Source organism: Rhinopithecus roxellana, chromosome 13, assembly GCF_007565055.1.
Source record: "Rhinopithecus roxellana isolate Shanxi Qingling chromosome 13, ASM756505v1, whole genome shotgun sequence".
NCBI lineage: Eukaryota > Metazoa > Chordata > Mammalia > Primates > Cercopithecidae > Rhinopithecus > Rhinopithecus roxellana.
This window is the reverse complement of record NC_044561.1, coordinates 54,563,115-54,579,457: the sequence shown is the minus strand read 5'-3', so window position 1 is coordinate 54,579,457 and position 16,343 is coordinate 54,563,115. Positions and strand designations below refer to the sequence as shown.

At 44.9% G+C, this 16,343-nt stretch overlaps 2 protein-coding genes across 4 annotated transcripts in view; both read left to right on the top strand.

Moving 5' to 3' along the window:
* Nucleotides 1-253: 253 nt before the first annotated feature.
* On the top strand, nt 254-1,235 carry LOC104666602 (putative uncharacterized protein encoded by BRWD1-AS2). The gene is given in 1 exon segment (XM_010368707.2): nt 254-1,235. A coding segment is annotated over 1 exon segment (438 nt). The 5' UTR covers nt 254-797.
* A 205-nt stretch (nt 1,236-1,440) lies between these two features.
* Nucleotides 1,441-16,343, top strand: part of BRWD1 (bromodomain and WD repeat domain containing 1) — a 129,604-nt gene continuing 114,701 nt past the window's right edge. The window contains exons 1-8 of one of the 3 annotated variants that reach the window (XM_030913941.1): nt 1,441-1,788; nt 1,926-1,984; nt 2,124-2,153; nt 2,318-2,377; nt 10,591-10,741; nt 12,791-12,889; nt 13,251-13,411; nt 14,820-15,041. In XM_030913941.1, the coding sequence (XP_030769801.1) occupies nt 1,740-1,788; nt 1,926-1,984; nt 2,124-2,153; nt 2,318-2,377; nt 10,591-10,741; nt 12,791-12,889; nt 13,251-13,411; nt 14,820-15,041 (831 nt within the window). In that variant the 5' untranslated portion in view covers nt 1,441-1,739. Of the gene's footprint in view, nt 1,789-1,925; nt 1,985-2,123; nt 2,154-2,317; nt 2,378-4,465; nt 4,522-9,038; nt 9,134-10,590; nt 10,742-12,790; nt 12,890-13,250; nt 13,412-14,819; nt 15,042-16,343 lie in introns of those variants that run through there. The other 2 variants (XM_030913942.1, XM_030913943.1) reach the window with 2 other exon arrangements.

Genomic DNA, 16,343 nt, shown 5'->3' with positions numbered 1-16,343 from the left:
GAGTTCAAGACCAGGCTGGCCAACACGGTGAAACCCCCATCTCTACTAAAAACATAAAAATTAGTCGGACGTGGTGGCACGTGCCTGCAATTCCAGCTACTCGGGAAGCTAAGGCATGAGAATCGCTAGAACCCGGGAGGCAGAGGTTGCAGTGAGGTGAGATCGTGTCACTGCACTCCAGCCTGGGCAACAGAGCAAGACCCTGTCTCAAGAAAATAAAAAAAAAAAGCCAACTTGTACACGGTGCTTACTATATGCCAGGAACACATTAATTCATTAAATCCTCACAACTTTGTGAGGCAGGCACAAATATTGTCTGTTTACTAGTGAGGAATTATCTACGGTTTACTGGTAAGGAAAACTGAGACCCACAGGTTGTGACTTGCTCTAGGTCAAGCTGGTGGAGCCAAGACAAGGTGCAGGCAGTGAGTCCTGCCCTAGAGTCTGACCTGAACCACATCTAACCTCTATGTGGTGTGTGGGTTATTGCCATGAGGAAGAATCAGAACGTTAAGGCGCACTCCAGGAAGGCAGGGACACCATTTAGGGTTACCGCTGTACTTTAGGGGTCAGAGCAGGGCAGGCTGGATGCACTGAGGAAACTCATACAGTTAGGTCAGAAGCCTGGCAAGACAAGGGAATTCTCTGGTCCTCGTCCACCTCTCCAACCTCACATCCTACTAGTCTTCCAAGAGGATTCTAACTACACATGGCTCCCGAGTTTCCGGCTTCTCTTCTCAGGGAGGGTCTGCGGCCCGTCTGCACCGCCTTCTCCCCTCAATCCCGTTTTCCTGTCCATGCTTGGACGGATCCGGCCGAGCTGTCAGCCGCAGCTGCGCGCTGCTCCCCCGACTCGCACCCCCTCGGCGAAGCGCTGCATTTTATGTAATTTTCTACCGGGCTGCTGGCTTCTGGGGGCTGCGGCTGGGTCTCGGCGGCCTTCAGCGCCGCAGGCGCTCCGGCAACGCCGGTAGCCGACGCCCCCACCCCAGGAGCGCGGGTCCGGGCGGCGTTCCCCTCTGCGAGAGGCGCGGCGAGCCAATCCTCACTTTCAAAGCTTTCGCGTCCTCGAAGCGAGGGGTCTATCGTGGGGAGCATTACGCGTTGGCCCCAGACGACTGGTTCGTGAAATCACCCTTCCGAGCGACCCGGAGCGGGCAACCCTGCCGAACCCGCGGCTCCGGGCCCTTGCGGTCCTGCGTAGAGGACCCAGGTCCCGCGGGGGGCGGCGGTGACTCGCCCCCTCCTGCGGCCGCGCTTCCGCCCCCGGCACCCGCACGCTGCTGGACCGCCCGGCGTCGCGCTGCCGCCTCACAAAGCCTGGGGGCCGCCTCATCACGCGCAGGGATCCGAGCCACGCGCCCTCCCCTCCCCCACTCGCGGCCGCTACCCTGGGCGCCCAGGTCTTTGCCCCCGCGTCACTTTCTCCTCATCGAGTCCCCGGAGACAGACAGCGGAACGAGGCTCGCCTTCCCGGGCGGGATGCGAGCTCCAGTCCCCCCTTGGCGCCGAGGCCCCCGCCCCCCACGGAGGGACTACTTTCCGTCTCCTGTGAGGTACTACTTCCTCCCCCGCGGAGGCGTCGGACCAGGCGGCGCGCACGGCATGGCGGCGGCAGCGGCGGCGGCAGCGGCGGCGGCGCGCGCCTGAGGAGAGGGGACGCCAGCCCGGTCAGGCCTCGGCGCGGCCTACACGCTCCGCTCGCTCGCTCGCTCCCGCCTCCTGCCCCGTGTCCGGCCATGGCGGAGCCCTCGTCCGCCCGACGCCCGGTGCCTCTTATCGAGTCGGGTAAGACGCGAGGCCGTGCCACCCCCGTCCTGGCGCTCCCAGCTGCTTCGGCTTCCCTGGCTCCCCCGGCCCCGGTCCCGGTCCTGGTCCCCGTCCCCTCCCTGCCCGGCTTGACCCAACTCCCTGTCTTCCCGCAGAGCTGTACTTCCTCATCGCCCGGTACTTATCGGCGGGCCCATGTCGGAGAGCGGCCCAGGTGAGTGCGGGCCCGCGGGCGGCTGCGGACTTGGCGTCCCCGGTGTCCCCGCCGCCGGGGGTCGCGGGTGGAGGGCGGGGGTGAAGGGGACGCGCCCCGGGCCCGGCCCCACCCCTGACCGCGCGTCTCTCGGCCGCAGGTGCTGGTGCAGGAGCTGGAGCAGTACCAGGTCTGTGCCCGCCCGTCCCCGCGCGCCCGTCCCCGCGCTCCCTCGCGTCCCTCCTCCCGACCTTGCCCTGAGGGATGCTCGCCCGCGCCCCCCGCCCGCCCCCCGCCCCCCGCCCGCCCCGCGCCGGAGCGGTGGTCACTCGTGTGCATTTCGTGTCTTTCCAGTTGTTACCGAAGAGGTTGGACTGGGAGGGCAACGAGCACAACAGGAGCTACGAGGAGTTGGTGAGCATTGGGCACGTTTGCTCCCCGGTTTCTCCGTGCACCGCCCCCGCCCCTGCCCCTTCCCCTCGCGGGGACCCCGGCCTGTGGGGTGCAAAGTGTGAACCGCACTGGAGGGCGGCCCCAGGACAGCTGCCTTCCCCGCTGAATATTCTGTTTTGTTTTTGAGGCGGCCAGGTTTGTTTTGGCAGGAAACAGTCATGGGGGGCGGCGCGGGGCGGAGCGGTGGGGGCGACTCGCGGAGGTCCTGCGGCAGGGGTGGGGCTCCAGGTGCGGCCGCCTCTGCGGGGTGTGGCGTGCGCAGCCAGCCATTCAACGGAGCGGTTTCATCCGCTCCCCCCACCTCCACCGCGCTTGTAACTCGCGCTCTGATTGGCCTCTCCTGTCTTGCCCCGCCCGGGTCTGTCCCCCACTTGTTCCTTAGGAATAGAATCACTGGTCTCTGAAGGTGGAGAAATGTTCTTGTGTTCAGCTTTTTATTTTTTGTTTTGGCCGCAGCAGCGTCATAAAAATCTTGCAGCTGTGTGAATATGCTACTGTAATACTTGTGCTCTTTTCTCCTGTGCAATATTTGTTGAACGCCTTAGAAAGTTGACTGATGAGTTTCACATTGATCTTGCTGTAGATAATAAAGTGCTTTAGACAGACACATTTTTTTTGAGCTCGGTTAATCGTGCATTACAGTCTCATTTCTTTTGTGAACCTGGTTAATTTCTGTATATAACTTGCTTTTATCTGTAGTTAACAGCAGTTGCAGGGATTCGTTTGTTTTTACTGGAGACATTTTTCAGGAATGTATTTTTGCCATTTCGTTATTAGGACAAAGGAAATTCGTTGATTGCCAGGCCATGTTCAGCATCTTGTATAAGGAAAACAAGTGAGAGGAAAAAGAGCTTCTGAGTGATCTTTTACCACAGTTTGAAGACCTGTAACCCTTAAGCGGTAGAGTATGGTAGCAAGTGAAAAGAAGAAGAAACAGTTTTAGAAGATTACCGGTTTTGAATTAGAGACAATAAAAGAAACCAGAGGATATGTTATTTCCGTGAGCAGTTAAAACTTGAAGCCTGGTGCAAGTAGCCAGTAATTTTAATATTTGCCTTCTTAGATTTTGAAGTCAACACTTAAAAGTGGATGTTTTCAAGAGAATGAGTTATAAAAATTCTGATGATGGCAATTTGTTTTCTTGAGTTAGACATTTTGAGATAGTTTTTTTGTAAACGTTGAGGAAACATTTAAAGGACGCCCTCTTTTAGTTTTCTCCACGGATAATACAGCCTTATCGGTGAAGCGGAAAAGCACTGTTGGTTATGATGCTGTAGTCGTGCTACCTGAGAGAAAATAACTTGAAACAAATGTAGTGCTGTAACTACTGGAAAAGTTACTTTTAAAATACATTTATAGGGGCTGGGTGCAGTGGCTCATAGCTGCAATCCCAGCACATTAGGAGGCTGAGGTGGGAGGAGCACTTGAGGCCAGGAGTTCCAGACCAACTCTGTCTCCACAAAAAATAAGTAACAGAAAAATTAGGCGGATGTGGTGGTGCGTGCCTGTGAGTCCCAGCTATTTCGGAGGCTGAGGCGGAAGGATCGCTTGACTCTGCGAGTTTGAGGCTGCATTGAACTATCCTCCTGCCGCTGCACTCCAGCCTGGGAGACGGAGCAAGGCCTAGTTTCTTAAAAGAAGCCAAAAAAAAAAAAACCCTAAAAAATTTATGGAAGATTTTTGGCTTTTGTTGCTAGAATTGCTTAAAACCCTACTTACTATTGTTTAAAGTCATTTAAATTCTGTGATCATATGGCTGTGATTTGGCTGTGACATATGGCATCTCTTACTGCCTCCCTGATTTGGTCTGTCTGGTGGGTATCCTTTCTTTTTACCTTCCTCTCTGCCCTCCAGTCCCCCAGGACCGAATGATGATGAACCTCCTGTGTAGAGAATTATTCTTTTGTTAATGGTATGTGTATACCTTCTAAACTTTCAAAGTCTTTTAGAAATATCTTATTAAGAAGTATTCCAGGCCAGCTGTGGTGCTTGCACCTGTAATTCCAGCACTTTGGTGGGACGCTTGAGGCCAGGAGTTCCAGACCTGCCTGAAGTGAGGTCAAGGATGCAGTGAGCTCTGTTCAAGCCACTGTGCTCCAGCCTAGGTGAGCCAGACCCTGTCTGAAAACAAAAGCAACAACAAAAAAAGTTATTTCAATGTACACAAATGAGAATAATATAATGCACCCCTCTATACCAGCAACAAATTTGAATTATTACAATTTTTTTGTGTGTGTATTTTTTTTTTTTTTGAGACGGAGTCTCGCTCTGTCGCCCGGGCTGGAGTGCAGTGGCCGGATCTCCGCTCACTGCAAGCTCCGCCTCCTGGGTTTACGCCATTCTCCTGCCTCAGCCTCCTGAGTAGCTGGGACTACAGGCACCCGCCACCTCGCCCGGCTAGCTTTTTGTATTTTTTAGTAGAGACGGGGTTTCACCGTGTTAGCCAGGATGGTCTCGATCTCCTGACCTCGTGATCCGCCCGTCTCGGCCTCCCAAAGTGCTGGGATTACAGGCTTGAGCCACCGCGCCCGGCCTATTATTATTTTTTTTTAGACAGTCTGGTTTGAGGAGCAACCTTGGCTCACTGTAACCCCTGCCTTCTGGGTTCAAGTGATCCTTCTGCCTCAGCCTCCTGAGTAGCTGGGATTACAGGCACCTGGCTAATTTTTGTATTTTTAGTAGAGAAGGGATTTCACCATGTCGCCAGGCTGGTCTTGAACTCCTGACTTCAGGTGGTCTGCCAGCCTCTGCGTCCCAAAGTGCTGGGATTACAGGCATGAGCCACTGCGCCTGGCCAACAAATTTGAATTTTGAACATTACTAACTTGCTGTATTTACTTTGGTTTCTGTTTGAGGTATACATATGTTTTAATAAACTATCAATGAAAATCTTCAAACAAAAGCAATAGAATAAAGACCCACCCATTAGGTGCCTGTTTTCCGACTTCAGTGATTATGAGAGAATGTTGCATATTGCCTGCTCCCTTGTTTTTAAGCAAATGCCATAAAGCCGTTCATTTCATTGGTTAATGTGTTGAAATGTTTTAAGGCAAATTCCAGACATTACATTTCATCTCTAAATTTGTGGGAGTTCATCTCTAAAAAATAAGGACTCCTTATTATACCATCAAGTGCCAATATCACAGAGTCCATATCCAGATTTTCTTTTTGTTCCCTAGGTGTCTTTTTACAATTAGTTTGATTTGGTCTTCAGACAAGGTCCATACATGCATTGATTGATTTCTCTCCCCGCCCCACACTGGGTCTCACTCTGTTACCTGGGTTGGGGTGCAGTGGTATGATCACAGCTCACTGAAACCTCCATTCCCAGGCTCAAGCAATCTTCCCACCTCAGCCCACTGCCTCCTGAGTAGCTGGGACCACAGGCATGTGCCACCACACCTGGCTTAAGTTTTTTTTTTTTTTCAAATTTTTTCCTAGAGAAGAGGACTCACTATGTTGTCCAGGCTGGTCTCAAATGCTCCTGCCAAAGTTGGAATTACAGGTGTGAGCCACCACACCTGCCCTGATTTTTGTTTTGTTTTTTTGAGATGGAGTCTCACTTTATCGCCAGGCTGGAGTGCAGTGGTGTGATCTTAACTCACTGCAACCTCCGCCTCCCAGGTTCAAACGATTCTCCTGCCTCAGCCTCCCAAGTAGCTGGGACTATAGGCACGCACCACCACACCCAGCTAAGTTTTGTATTTTTAGTAGAGATGGGGGGTTTCACCGTGTGGGCCAGGATGGTCTCCATCTCTTGACCTTGTGACCTGCCCACCTCAGCCTCCCAAAGTGCTGGGATTATAGGCGTGATTCACCGCACCCGGCCCCTGCCCTGATAATCTTCAATCTCTTCTTATCTTGAATAGTCTTGTTTCTGTGTCATTGGTTTACTGGAGACCGAATCATTTATCCTGTAGAATGTTTTACATTCTCAATTTTCTGTGTTTGTCTCATTGTTCCTCATGATGTTAACTTGTTCCTTTTTCTCAGTGGTTTTCATCTTCGGATTAGAATCATCTGGGGAGCTTTATAAAATCTGGTTGCCCAGAGTATGCCCCAAACCAGTTAAATCAGAATTTTTGTGGTGGGACTGGACATCAGTATTTTTAAAAGCTTTTTAGATGATTCTAGTACTAGTGTTTATAAAGCCACAATTTATCTTAAACTTGTGACCATGCTGTTAACTCCAACCTGTATTTGGGGGCAAGAGTATTTTTGGTACTTTTGCTTCTTTTTTTTTTTTTTTGAGACAGGGTGTCACTCTCTTGCCCAAGCTGGAGTGCAGTGGTATGATCTTGGCTCACTGCAACCTCTACCTCCCAGGTTCATGCAGTTCTCCTGCCTCAGCCTCCTGAGTAGCTGGGATTACAGACATGTACCTCTATGCCTGGCTACTTTTTGTATTTTTAGTAGAGACGGGGTTTCACCATGTTGGCCCAGCTAGTCTTGAACTCGTGACTTTCAGTGATCACCTGCCTTGACCTCCCAAAGTGCTGGGATTACAGGCATGAGTCACCTTGCCAGGCCTACTTTTGCTTCATATAAGAATTGAAGCCAAGTGGGGTGACTAAGTCTATACAGAGACTTGAGGGTCTGAGGTGGGAGGATCACTTGGTGCCAGGGGTTTGAGAGCAGCCTGGGCAACATAAGCAATACCTCATCTGTGGAAAAAAATTTTATAAAACCTTGGTTTACAGGTGTGAGCCTCCTTGTCCAGGTCCCAAGTTTCTAGTCTCTGCCTGCACTGCTTTATTGCTAGACTGTATCTGCTCAGTCACACTGCCATCATCAAGTGTCCCCAAGTTACAAATGAAATACCTATAGAAAGATAGATCTCTGTAGTCAATCACAATACAGAATGCGTAGAGGAAAGAAATTAGCTACCCTCAGGATGAAGGGTCTTTAGAGTTCCACTGTGAAAACTAAATAATAATGGGATTAGGCAGGAGAATCACTTGAACCCAGGAGGTGGAGGTTGCAGTGAGCCAAGATTGTGCCACTGCACTCCAGCCTGGAGACAGAATGAGACTCTGTCTCAAAAGAAAAAAAGAAAAAAGAATTTAAAGGTAACTAGTCTCAATTCTTTTTTTTTTTTTTTTTTTGAGGTGGAGTCTCGCTCTGTCGCCCGGACTGGAGTGCAGTGGCCGGATCTCAGCTCACTGCAAGCTCTGCCTCCTGGGTTTACGCCATTCTCCTGCCTCAGCCTCCTGAGTAGCTGGGACTACAGGAGCCCGCCACCTCGCCCGGCTAGTTTTTGTATTTTTAGTAGAGACGGGGTTTCACTGTGTTAGCCAGGATGGTCTCGATCTCCTGACCTTGTGATACGCCTGTCTCGGCCTCCCAAAGTGCTGGGATTACAGGCTTGAGCCACCGCGCCCGGCCTTTTTTTTTTTTTTTTTTTGAGTTCTGGTCTCTCGTTGCCCAGGCTGGACTGCAGTGGCACGGTAACGAATGGCTCACTGCAACCTCAAACTCCTGAGGCACAGGTGATCCTCCTGCCTCAGTGTCACAAGTAGCTGGGACTACAGGAGTGCATAGCCACACCCAGATTAAGGTTTTTTTTTTTTTTTTCTTTTCTAGACAGAGTCTTGCGCTGTCGCCCAGGCTGGAGTGAAATGGTGCCACCGGGCTCACTGCAACCCCTGCCTCCTGGGGCAGTTCTCCTGTCTCAGCCTCCTGAGTAGCTGGGCCTACAGGTGCATGCGATTATGCTCAGCTAATTTTTGTATTAAAAAAAAAATTATTTTTTATGTTTTTAGATGGAGTCTTGCTCTGTCGCCAGGCTGTAGTGTAGTGGCACAATCTTGGCTCACTGCAACCTCCGCCTCCTGGGTTCAAGCGATTCTCCTGCCTCAGCCTCCTGAGTAGCTGGGACTACAGGCACATGCCACCACGCCCAGCTAATTTTTGTATTTTTAGTAGATACAGGGTTTCACCATGTTGGCCAGTGTGGTCTTGATCTCTTGACCTTGTGATCCACCCACCTCAGCCTCCCAAAGTCCTGGGATGACAGGTGTGAGCCACCGCACCAGGCCTAATTTTTGTATTTTTAGTAGAGATGGGGTTTCACCATATTGGTCAGGCTGGTGTCTCAAACTCCTGACCTCAGGTGATCCGCCCACCTTGGCCTCCCAAAGTGCTGGGATTACAGGTGTGAACTATTGTGCCTGGCTGAATGTGCTACCTTAAAAGACAGTAGTTACTAGTTTCCATAGGCTCACCCAACAACAAGTTATTTGTATCTAAGGGATAAAAGTTGAGTGATTCGTGTATTTTTGGATCATGTGTCTCCTTACGAATTTTTGCTAGCTTACTGTATTGATTCCTGAGAAAGATTTGTTAAAATCTCCAACTATAGCAGGATGTGGTGGCTCACGCCTTTAATCCCAGCACTTTGGGAGGCCAAGGCAGGCAGATCACTGGAGGTCAGGAGTTCAAGACCAGCCTGACCAACCTGGTGAAACCCCGTCTCTACTAAAAATACAAAAATTAACCAGGCATGGTGGTACATGCCTGTAGTCCCAGCTACTTGGGAGGCTGAGGCAGAAGAATTGCTCGAACCCGGGAGGCGGAGGTTACAGTGGGCGGAGATTGCACCACTGCCCTCCAGCCTGGGTGACAGAGCAAGATAGCTCAAAACAAAATGAAAAACAAGAACTCCAAATATGATTCTGGATTTATCTCTCTTTTTGTCCTTTTTGAAACTGCTATTAGGTACATTCAAATTTAGGACTTTTGTTTTCCTATTGAATTGACATTAAATATTAGAAAATACTTTATTCATCATAATCTTCTTGCCTTCCTATCTACTTTGCCTTACATTAAGATGGCTGTGAGTGCTATGGCATGATCTTGGCTCACTGCAACCTCTGCCTCCCAGGTTCAAGTGATTTCATACTTCAGCCTGCTAAGTAGCTGGGATTACAGGCGCCCACCACCACACCCAGCTACTTTTTGTATTTTTTCTTTTTAGTAGGGATGGAGTTTCACCATTTCTGCCAGGCTGGTCTTGAACTCTTGACCTCCAGTGATCCACCAGCCTCGGCCTCCCAAAGTGTTGGGATTACAAGCGTGAGCCACCACGCCTGGCCTGAGTCCCTTTTCTGTTCCCAGAAAAGCTTGTACTTTCTGGGATTAGTTAATATAGACTTTCCTTTGTTTTTTCAGCTATGATGGGTTTGTACATTTTTAAAAGTTTATCCAGCTTGTTCTCATTGTAGAGATGAGAGCGATATCTTTTATCTTTTACATTGGAGTAAATAAATGATTATTTTTCATTTAAAATTATGAGAGACATATAATTGTCTATAGTTATCCATAGGTATATCTACTTTTGGTTCCTGGCACGTAGTTGGCTGTCCATACTTACTGAAAGAATTAATGTTTTTTTACTGCCTAGTGTATTGTTGAGAACCCCTTATCCATGATTTAGATACTAATTGATGTGTTGTATGATCTTTGATATCTTAACATCTCTCTCAAAGATGTGTGCTTCACTTACAGGCCAGTTAGCATAATTTTTTTTTTTTTTTTTTTATACGGAGTTTCATTGTTGTTGCCCAGGCTAGAGTGCAATGGCATGATCCTGACTCACTGCACCCTCCACCTCCTGGGTTCAAGTGATTCTCCTGCCTCAGCCTCCCAAGTAGCTGGGAATACAGGCGTGCACCACCATGCCTGGCTAATTTTGTATTTTTAGTAGAGATGGGGTTTCACCATGTTGGTCAGGCTGGTCTCGAACTCCTGACCTCAAGTGATCCACCTGCCTTGGCCTTCCGAAGTGCTGAGATTACAGGTGTGAGTCACCGTGCCCGGCCTCGTTAGCGCAATTTTGAGTAAAGTCTTGATTTCAAGTCTTGAAATTAGGTTTTGTTAGCTCTGCAACTTTGTTCTTTTTCAAAGGTGCTTTGCCAGGTCATTTGCATATAAATTTTAGAACAAAATTGCCAATTTCTACAAAAAAAACCCTGAAGTTTTGAGTGTTATAGGTTTGAATCTGTAGATCAAATCTGTAGATCAGCTTACTGCTTGTTTAAGTCATCTTTAATTTCTCTCAGCATGTTTTACAGTTTTCAGTGTATGCTTTTCACATTTTGCCAGACTTATCCCTAAGTATTTAGTAGTTTTTGATATTATTAAACTGTTGTCATTAAAACTTGCTCTCCATCTAGGTCTTGTCCAATAAGCATGTGGCTCCTGATCATCTGTTGCAAATCTGCCAACGCATCGGTCCTATGTTGGATAAAGAAATTCCGCCCAGTATTTCAAGAGTCACTTCTTTACTTGGTGCAGGAAGGCAGTCTTTGCTACGTACAGCAAAAGGTACCTTAATTTGAAGAAGTGTTCTGCTTTGTATTAATAGCCTAATAATGATTATAATTGTGAAGTAATGTAAGCGTTGTGGAAGAAAGGTGATAATGTAACTATAAATCATGCTGTGGACTATACAATTCTCTGCGTTTAGCATAGAACATTGAATTTTATTACATAAGTGTTTAATGGGTCCTTCTGCATTAAAAAGTTGATAAAGATATAGATGTTAAGCTAAAAAGCTTGAATTTATTCTGAGATGTTGTTTGAGGTTTTATCAGTGTGAGTTCTTAATTTTCCATTTTGTAGCTCACTCATAACTTCATTGAATGTAACTGTATGTGTCTAATAAACTCTTTAAATGCTAGAAGTATTTCATTTGATATTTAGCTTCTGAAAGCCCTTTGTTATAAAGGGAAGTGATTTTCTAAATTTGGTAGCAGCTTGAAAACAAGCACCAAAAATGTAAAATTGCATGGTTCTTTTTTTACTAATTTAATTTTTTTGCAAAGTTATGTGCTAGCAAAATGTTTGAAATTGCTATTCTTTTTCTGTTAGCTTGGTATATATGACTCAGACTAAGTATATGTATGTGATATAATCTATGTGTACATGTGGCTAAACTGCTAATGGGCAAAGATTGTTGGTTCTTCTGATCCTGAGTATACATCAAATTCATCCCATGATTATTTTTTATTACGAGCTGTTGCTGATGTGATGCTATCTCTTAGATGCACCACAAGTATAAAGCTTAACTGAGAAAGAACACCCTTCTCTCTTAGTTCCGTGCCAGACTGGTTTGTTAGGTTTAGTTGTTTCTTAGTGCTCTTAGCCATCACCCTGTGGCACTAATCAGGAAACTGTTTATATTCTTCCTCTTCTGTGTCCCTATTCACTTTGTAATTAGCTGGTTATATGGTAGTTAATTAGTAGCCTGTTTTCCTTTGTTTTCTTTACTTGTGTCAAGCTCCATGTCATTGTTTTGTGATGAGCAGTGATTTAGAACTGGCCAGACCTTAGAAGAGTCTTCAGTAAGCTGCCCTAGGTAGGGCATATTCTCTATTTGTTTTGTACTGGTACCCCAAGAGGATGCCTTGTAACTGCTCTTTGGTCATGATAGTGGAAATGAATCCATTCATGTAAAATGCAATATGCCTGTTAGTTTGGGGCACCCGAGGCTCAGTAGAGGTTTAGTACGATGCCTTCCCTTTCTTCTCTGAGTTATGAAGAAACTAATTTCTGGTACAGTGTGACTGCTTAAAACCCTATGTTCTGCTATCTCCTATAGAGGAGAGCAGACTTTTTTTCTTAGTGCATTTGCTGGTAGGTCAAGGAGGGATGGACTTTGAATTAGTGTTCAGAGTCACAGATCCTACATATGTGCTCTTCAGTAGAGGATTTTCTGTGATCCTAAAATGAAGGGAAAGCTATGTAATTTATCAGTATTTCCTAAAGAGAGAGACTAACGTCATGGCAGTATTGGCCAAATTAATTTTAAAACTGAACAAGTCATGAATTTTCATATAAATCAAAGAACTTTTTCCTTATAAAAGCTTCCATTTTTGAAAAGTTGGATCAGTTGTAAGACCTTTTATCTTTAGTATTGTATGATATAATTCTACATTGAAAAATAAACACTTGGCATGAAATGGGACTTGGAGTCAAGATCTGGTTTTCTGGTCCATCTTTACCAACCATTGCTGTGGATCTCTTTAAAGGCCCTAGAACCTTTGAGCCTCAGTTACCTCACTTGTAAATTGGCAAAAATACCTACCTCACAGGGTTGTTGTGAGGATTCAATGAGCTAATGTATGTTGAAAGCACTTTGTGAATTGTAAAGTGCTACACAAATGTTAGTTGTTGTTGCTGCTGTATCTGAGATGTCTTAATTTTCTTTTTCTTCAGAAATAGTCTAATAAACCTCCAGGGCTTTTCTGTTAAAGTATATTAGTTGGTAAAATGTTGAATAAACAGTTTATTACAATATACGTAAGTATTCTATAAAATCTTTCTTGGGGTTAACTTTCAAGATTTTATGTGTATCTAAAATTCATTTTAAAGACTGCAGGCACACAGTTTGGAAGGGCTCTGCCTTTGCTGCTCTTCATAGAGGAAGACCTCCTGAAATGCCAGTGAATTATGGTTCCCCACCAAATCTTGGTAAGTAAGGTTGGCCTTTGAGATGCCTGAAATAATTCTTTTTACATTTCTCAACAACCTTTATAAATGCTGTATTAAAATTTAAAAGGAAATACTGGTTGAAATGTTTTGATAGTAATAAGTATCAAATATCAAATTATTGTTAAAATAATTACTAAAAATAAAGTTAATAAAAGAGAATCTTACTGTAGTAAGAAGTCTGTATTAGTGAGTATAGAAGAATAGAATTGGGAAGAAATTGTGTCCTTAGGGTTTCTTGAACATAGATTTTTGTGACCCTCTAGCAATTGTTACTCGAGTTTTTCTTAGATTTTTCCATATTGGCTCTCCCTTAACCATTTTCATTGTTTTTATTTCCTAGTGGAGATACATCGAGGAAAACAACTCACAGGGTGTTCCACTTTTAGTACAGAATTTCCAGGAACTATGTATCAGCATATAAAAATGCACAGAAGGATTCTCGGACATCTGTCTGCTGTTTACTGTGTAGCATTTGATAGGACAGGACATAGAATCTTTACAGTGAGTTAACGTTTTAAACTTGATTTGGTGTCATCTAGAGTACGTCAGTGTGCTTCAGAATCATCTGGGAAATCTTACAAAATATGTAGTTTCTGTTTCCCATCCTCAGAGATTTTGACTCAGTAGGTATGGTGTGGGTCTCATGAATTCGTATTTTTAATAAGTGCATCAGCTGAAGATAGTCAGGACTCTGTGCTGTTTTGAGATACAATGATTTAGAGTAGTGGTTCTTAAATGTGATATTTAAGGATGCTTAAAAATAGACATACCTAATACTTTCCCTCTAGCACATTCTAGACTTACTGAATTAGATTACATTGTAATTAAATATATGTATTAACTGTAAACCCCCCAAAATAAAAAGCTCCTCAGACCTCTACAAGTGATTCGTGTTCACATTAACCATTGGTTCAGGAAAATGGGTTGATTATAAAATAACCCATTAGTGTTAAAGTAAGTATTAAAAACCTATCTGAAAAAATTTGGAATTTATCATTTTAATGTTTTAAGGGTAAATTAGGATAGGTGAGAAGTTTAACTTTGATTTTGCAGGTGTACAATTCAAGAGTAGATAATCAAGTGTTTCTTGAACAAATGGGTGCTGGCTAGTACTGTAAACTTGAGACTGTGTTGTTTGTGAGGAGGCTGTTCCCACCATTTTTGTTTGTTTTTGGGATTGCCACTTAGTCATGTTTCTCACTATGAAGTATAGATCTGTTACAACATTCATCACATTATTTAGCTTGGTGTGAATAGACTTTTCTTTTTTTGAGACGGAGTTTCGCTCTGTCACCCAGGCTGGAGTGCAGTGGCGCAGTCTCGGTTCACTGCAAGCTCTGCCTCCTGGGTTCATGCCATTCTCCTGCCTCAGCCTCCCGAGTAGCTGGGACTATAGGCGCCAGCCATCACGCCCGGCTAATTTTTTGTATTTTTTAGTAGAGGTAAAGTTTCACTGCATTAGCCAGGATGGTCTTGATCTCCTGACCTTGTGATCTGCCTGCCTCGGCCTCCCAAAGGATTGAGATTACAGGCGTGAGCCACTGCGCCCGGCCTAGACTAACATTTAACCATTGTTAGTTGATATAAGAGAGCCATGAACTTTGAGTTGGACTTCTTACTTTGCAGAGAACTTGGGGGAAAATAGTATTGATAATGGAGTCTGACCCATAGAAATGATAACTTGGCAGTATTATTATGTATACTTTCTTTGCCTTAAAGAAAAATACTGTTATTCCATAAGTGTTCTGACCGTAAGTCATAATTTATTACATAAATAACAAAGTATTCTATAGTTGGAAAGAGAGAAGTTAAAGATAGTTAATTTGGATGGCATATAAAAGGTATTCTTTTAATATCATTTAAAAGATTTGCTGTACTAACATTAATTTTTGGATATCTTTTTTCTTAGGGTTCAGACGATTGTTTGGTAAAGATTTGGTCAACACATAATGGCCGCTTGTTATCTACATTAAGAGGTCATTCTGCAGAAATTTCAGATATGGCAGTAAACTATGAGAATACAATGATTGCCGCGGGGAGCTGTGATAAAATTATTAGAGTGTGGTGCTTGAGAACTTGTGCCCCGGTTGCTGTGCTCCAAGGACATACAGGATCAATTACGTCTTTACAGGTAAACTTTTAGCTTAGTGGGCACATTCCTATATATATTTTCACCTTTTTCTTTAAAACAGTTTCTTTAGAATTGAGAAGTAGTAAGATGTGTATTAGTAACTATATATTTTAAGTAAGAAATGATAATTCATACTTCCACAAATCATGGAAGGCTGATGAAATGAAGATCTAATGCATATTTACATGAAGGCTTATTGATATTTTGGGGTTTATGGTTGAACTGGATGACTGTCAGTTGCAAACTGGTGATAGATTGTTTTTCAACTTTAAAACTTGTGGATTTTGCTAAGGTGGTTTTTTTTTTTTTTTTTTTTTGACTGAGTCTTGCTCTGTTGCCCAGGCTGGAGTGCAGTGGCGTGATCTCAGCTCGCTGCAACCTCTGCCTCCCGGGTTCAAGCGATTCTTGTGCCTCAGCCTCTCGAGTAGCTGGGATTACAGGTGTCTACCACCATGCCTGGCTAATGTTTGTATTTTTAGTAGAGACGGGGTTTCACCATGTTGGGCAGGCTGGTCTCAAACTCCTGACCTCAAGTGACCTGCCTGGCTCGGCCTCTCTAAATACTGGGATGACAGGCAGGAGCCAGTGCGCCCAGCCGCTTGGTTGATTTAATATGCCTAAATATTTAAAGTTTTTTTTTCCACGATAAGCAGAGGATAATTTTGAACCTATACAGAATAGTATAAACTCCTATGTATCTGTCAACCCATGGCCAGTTCTTTCCTAACTGCTTCATCTTGTACCTAAAGCAAATCCTAGATTTTATATCATTTCTTCTGCAAATATTTCATTCTGTGTTTCTAAAAGATAAGGATTCCCCTCCCCCCCTTTTTTCATAGCAACTGTTATGGGAGGAAAAGATTCCTTTTTAAAACAACTACAACACTATTATCACACTGTTTATTGATGTTCAAGTTTCCAGTTGTCTCGTAAGTGGTGTTTTGTTTAGGTTGTTTGAATCAGGAGCAAAACAAAGCCTGCATGTTACAATTGGTTGCTATAGACTAAAAGAAACTTAAAATATAAATTTCACCTACCTATGCAGTTAAAAAAAATGATCTTGCAGTTTCTTTGTTGAAGGACCTGGGTTATCTGTAGTTTCCCCACAGTTTGGATGTTGCCAATTGTATCCTATTGGAGTAGTTTAATATGTTCCTCTGTATTTCTATTAAGTTGGTTATTGGATCTAGAGCAGTGGTTCTCTTTAATGTGCATGAGAATCACCTGGAGGGCTTGATGAAAACATTGTTAGGCACTACCCGCAAAGTTTCTGATTCAAAACGTCTGGGGTGGGGGTATGAG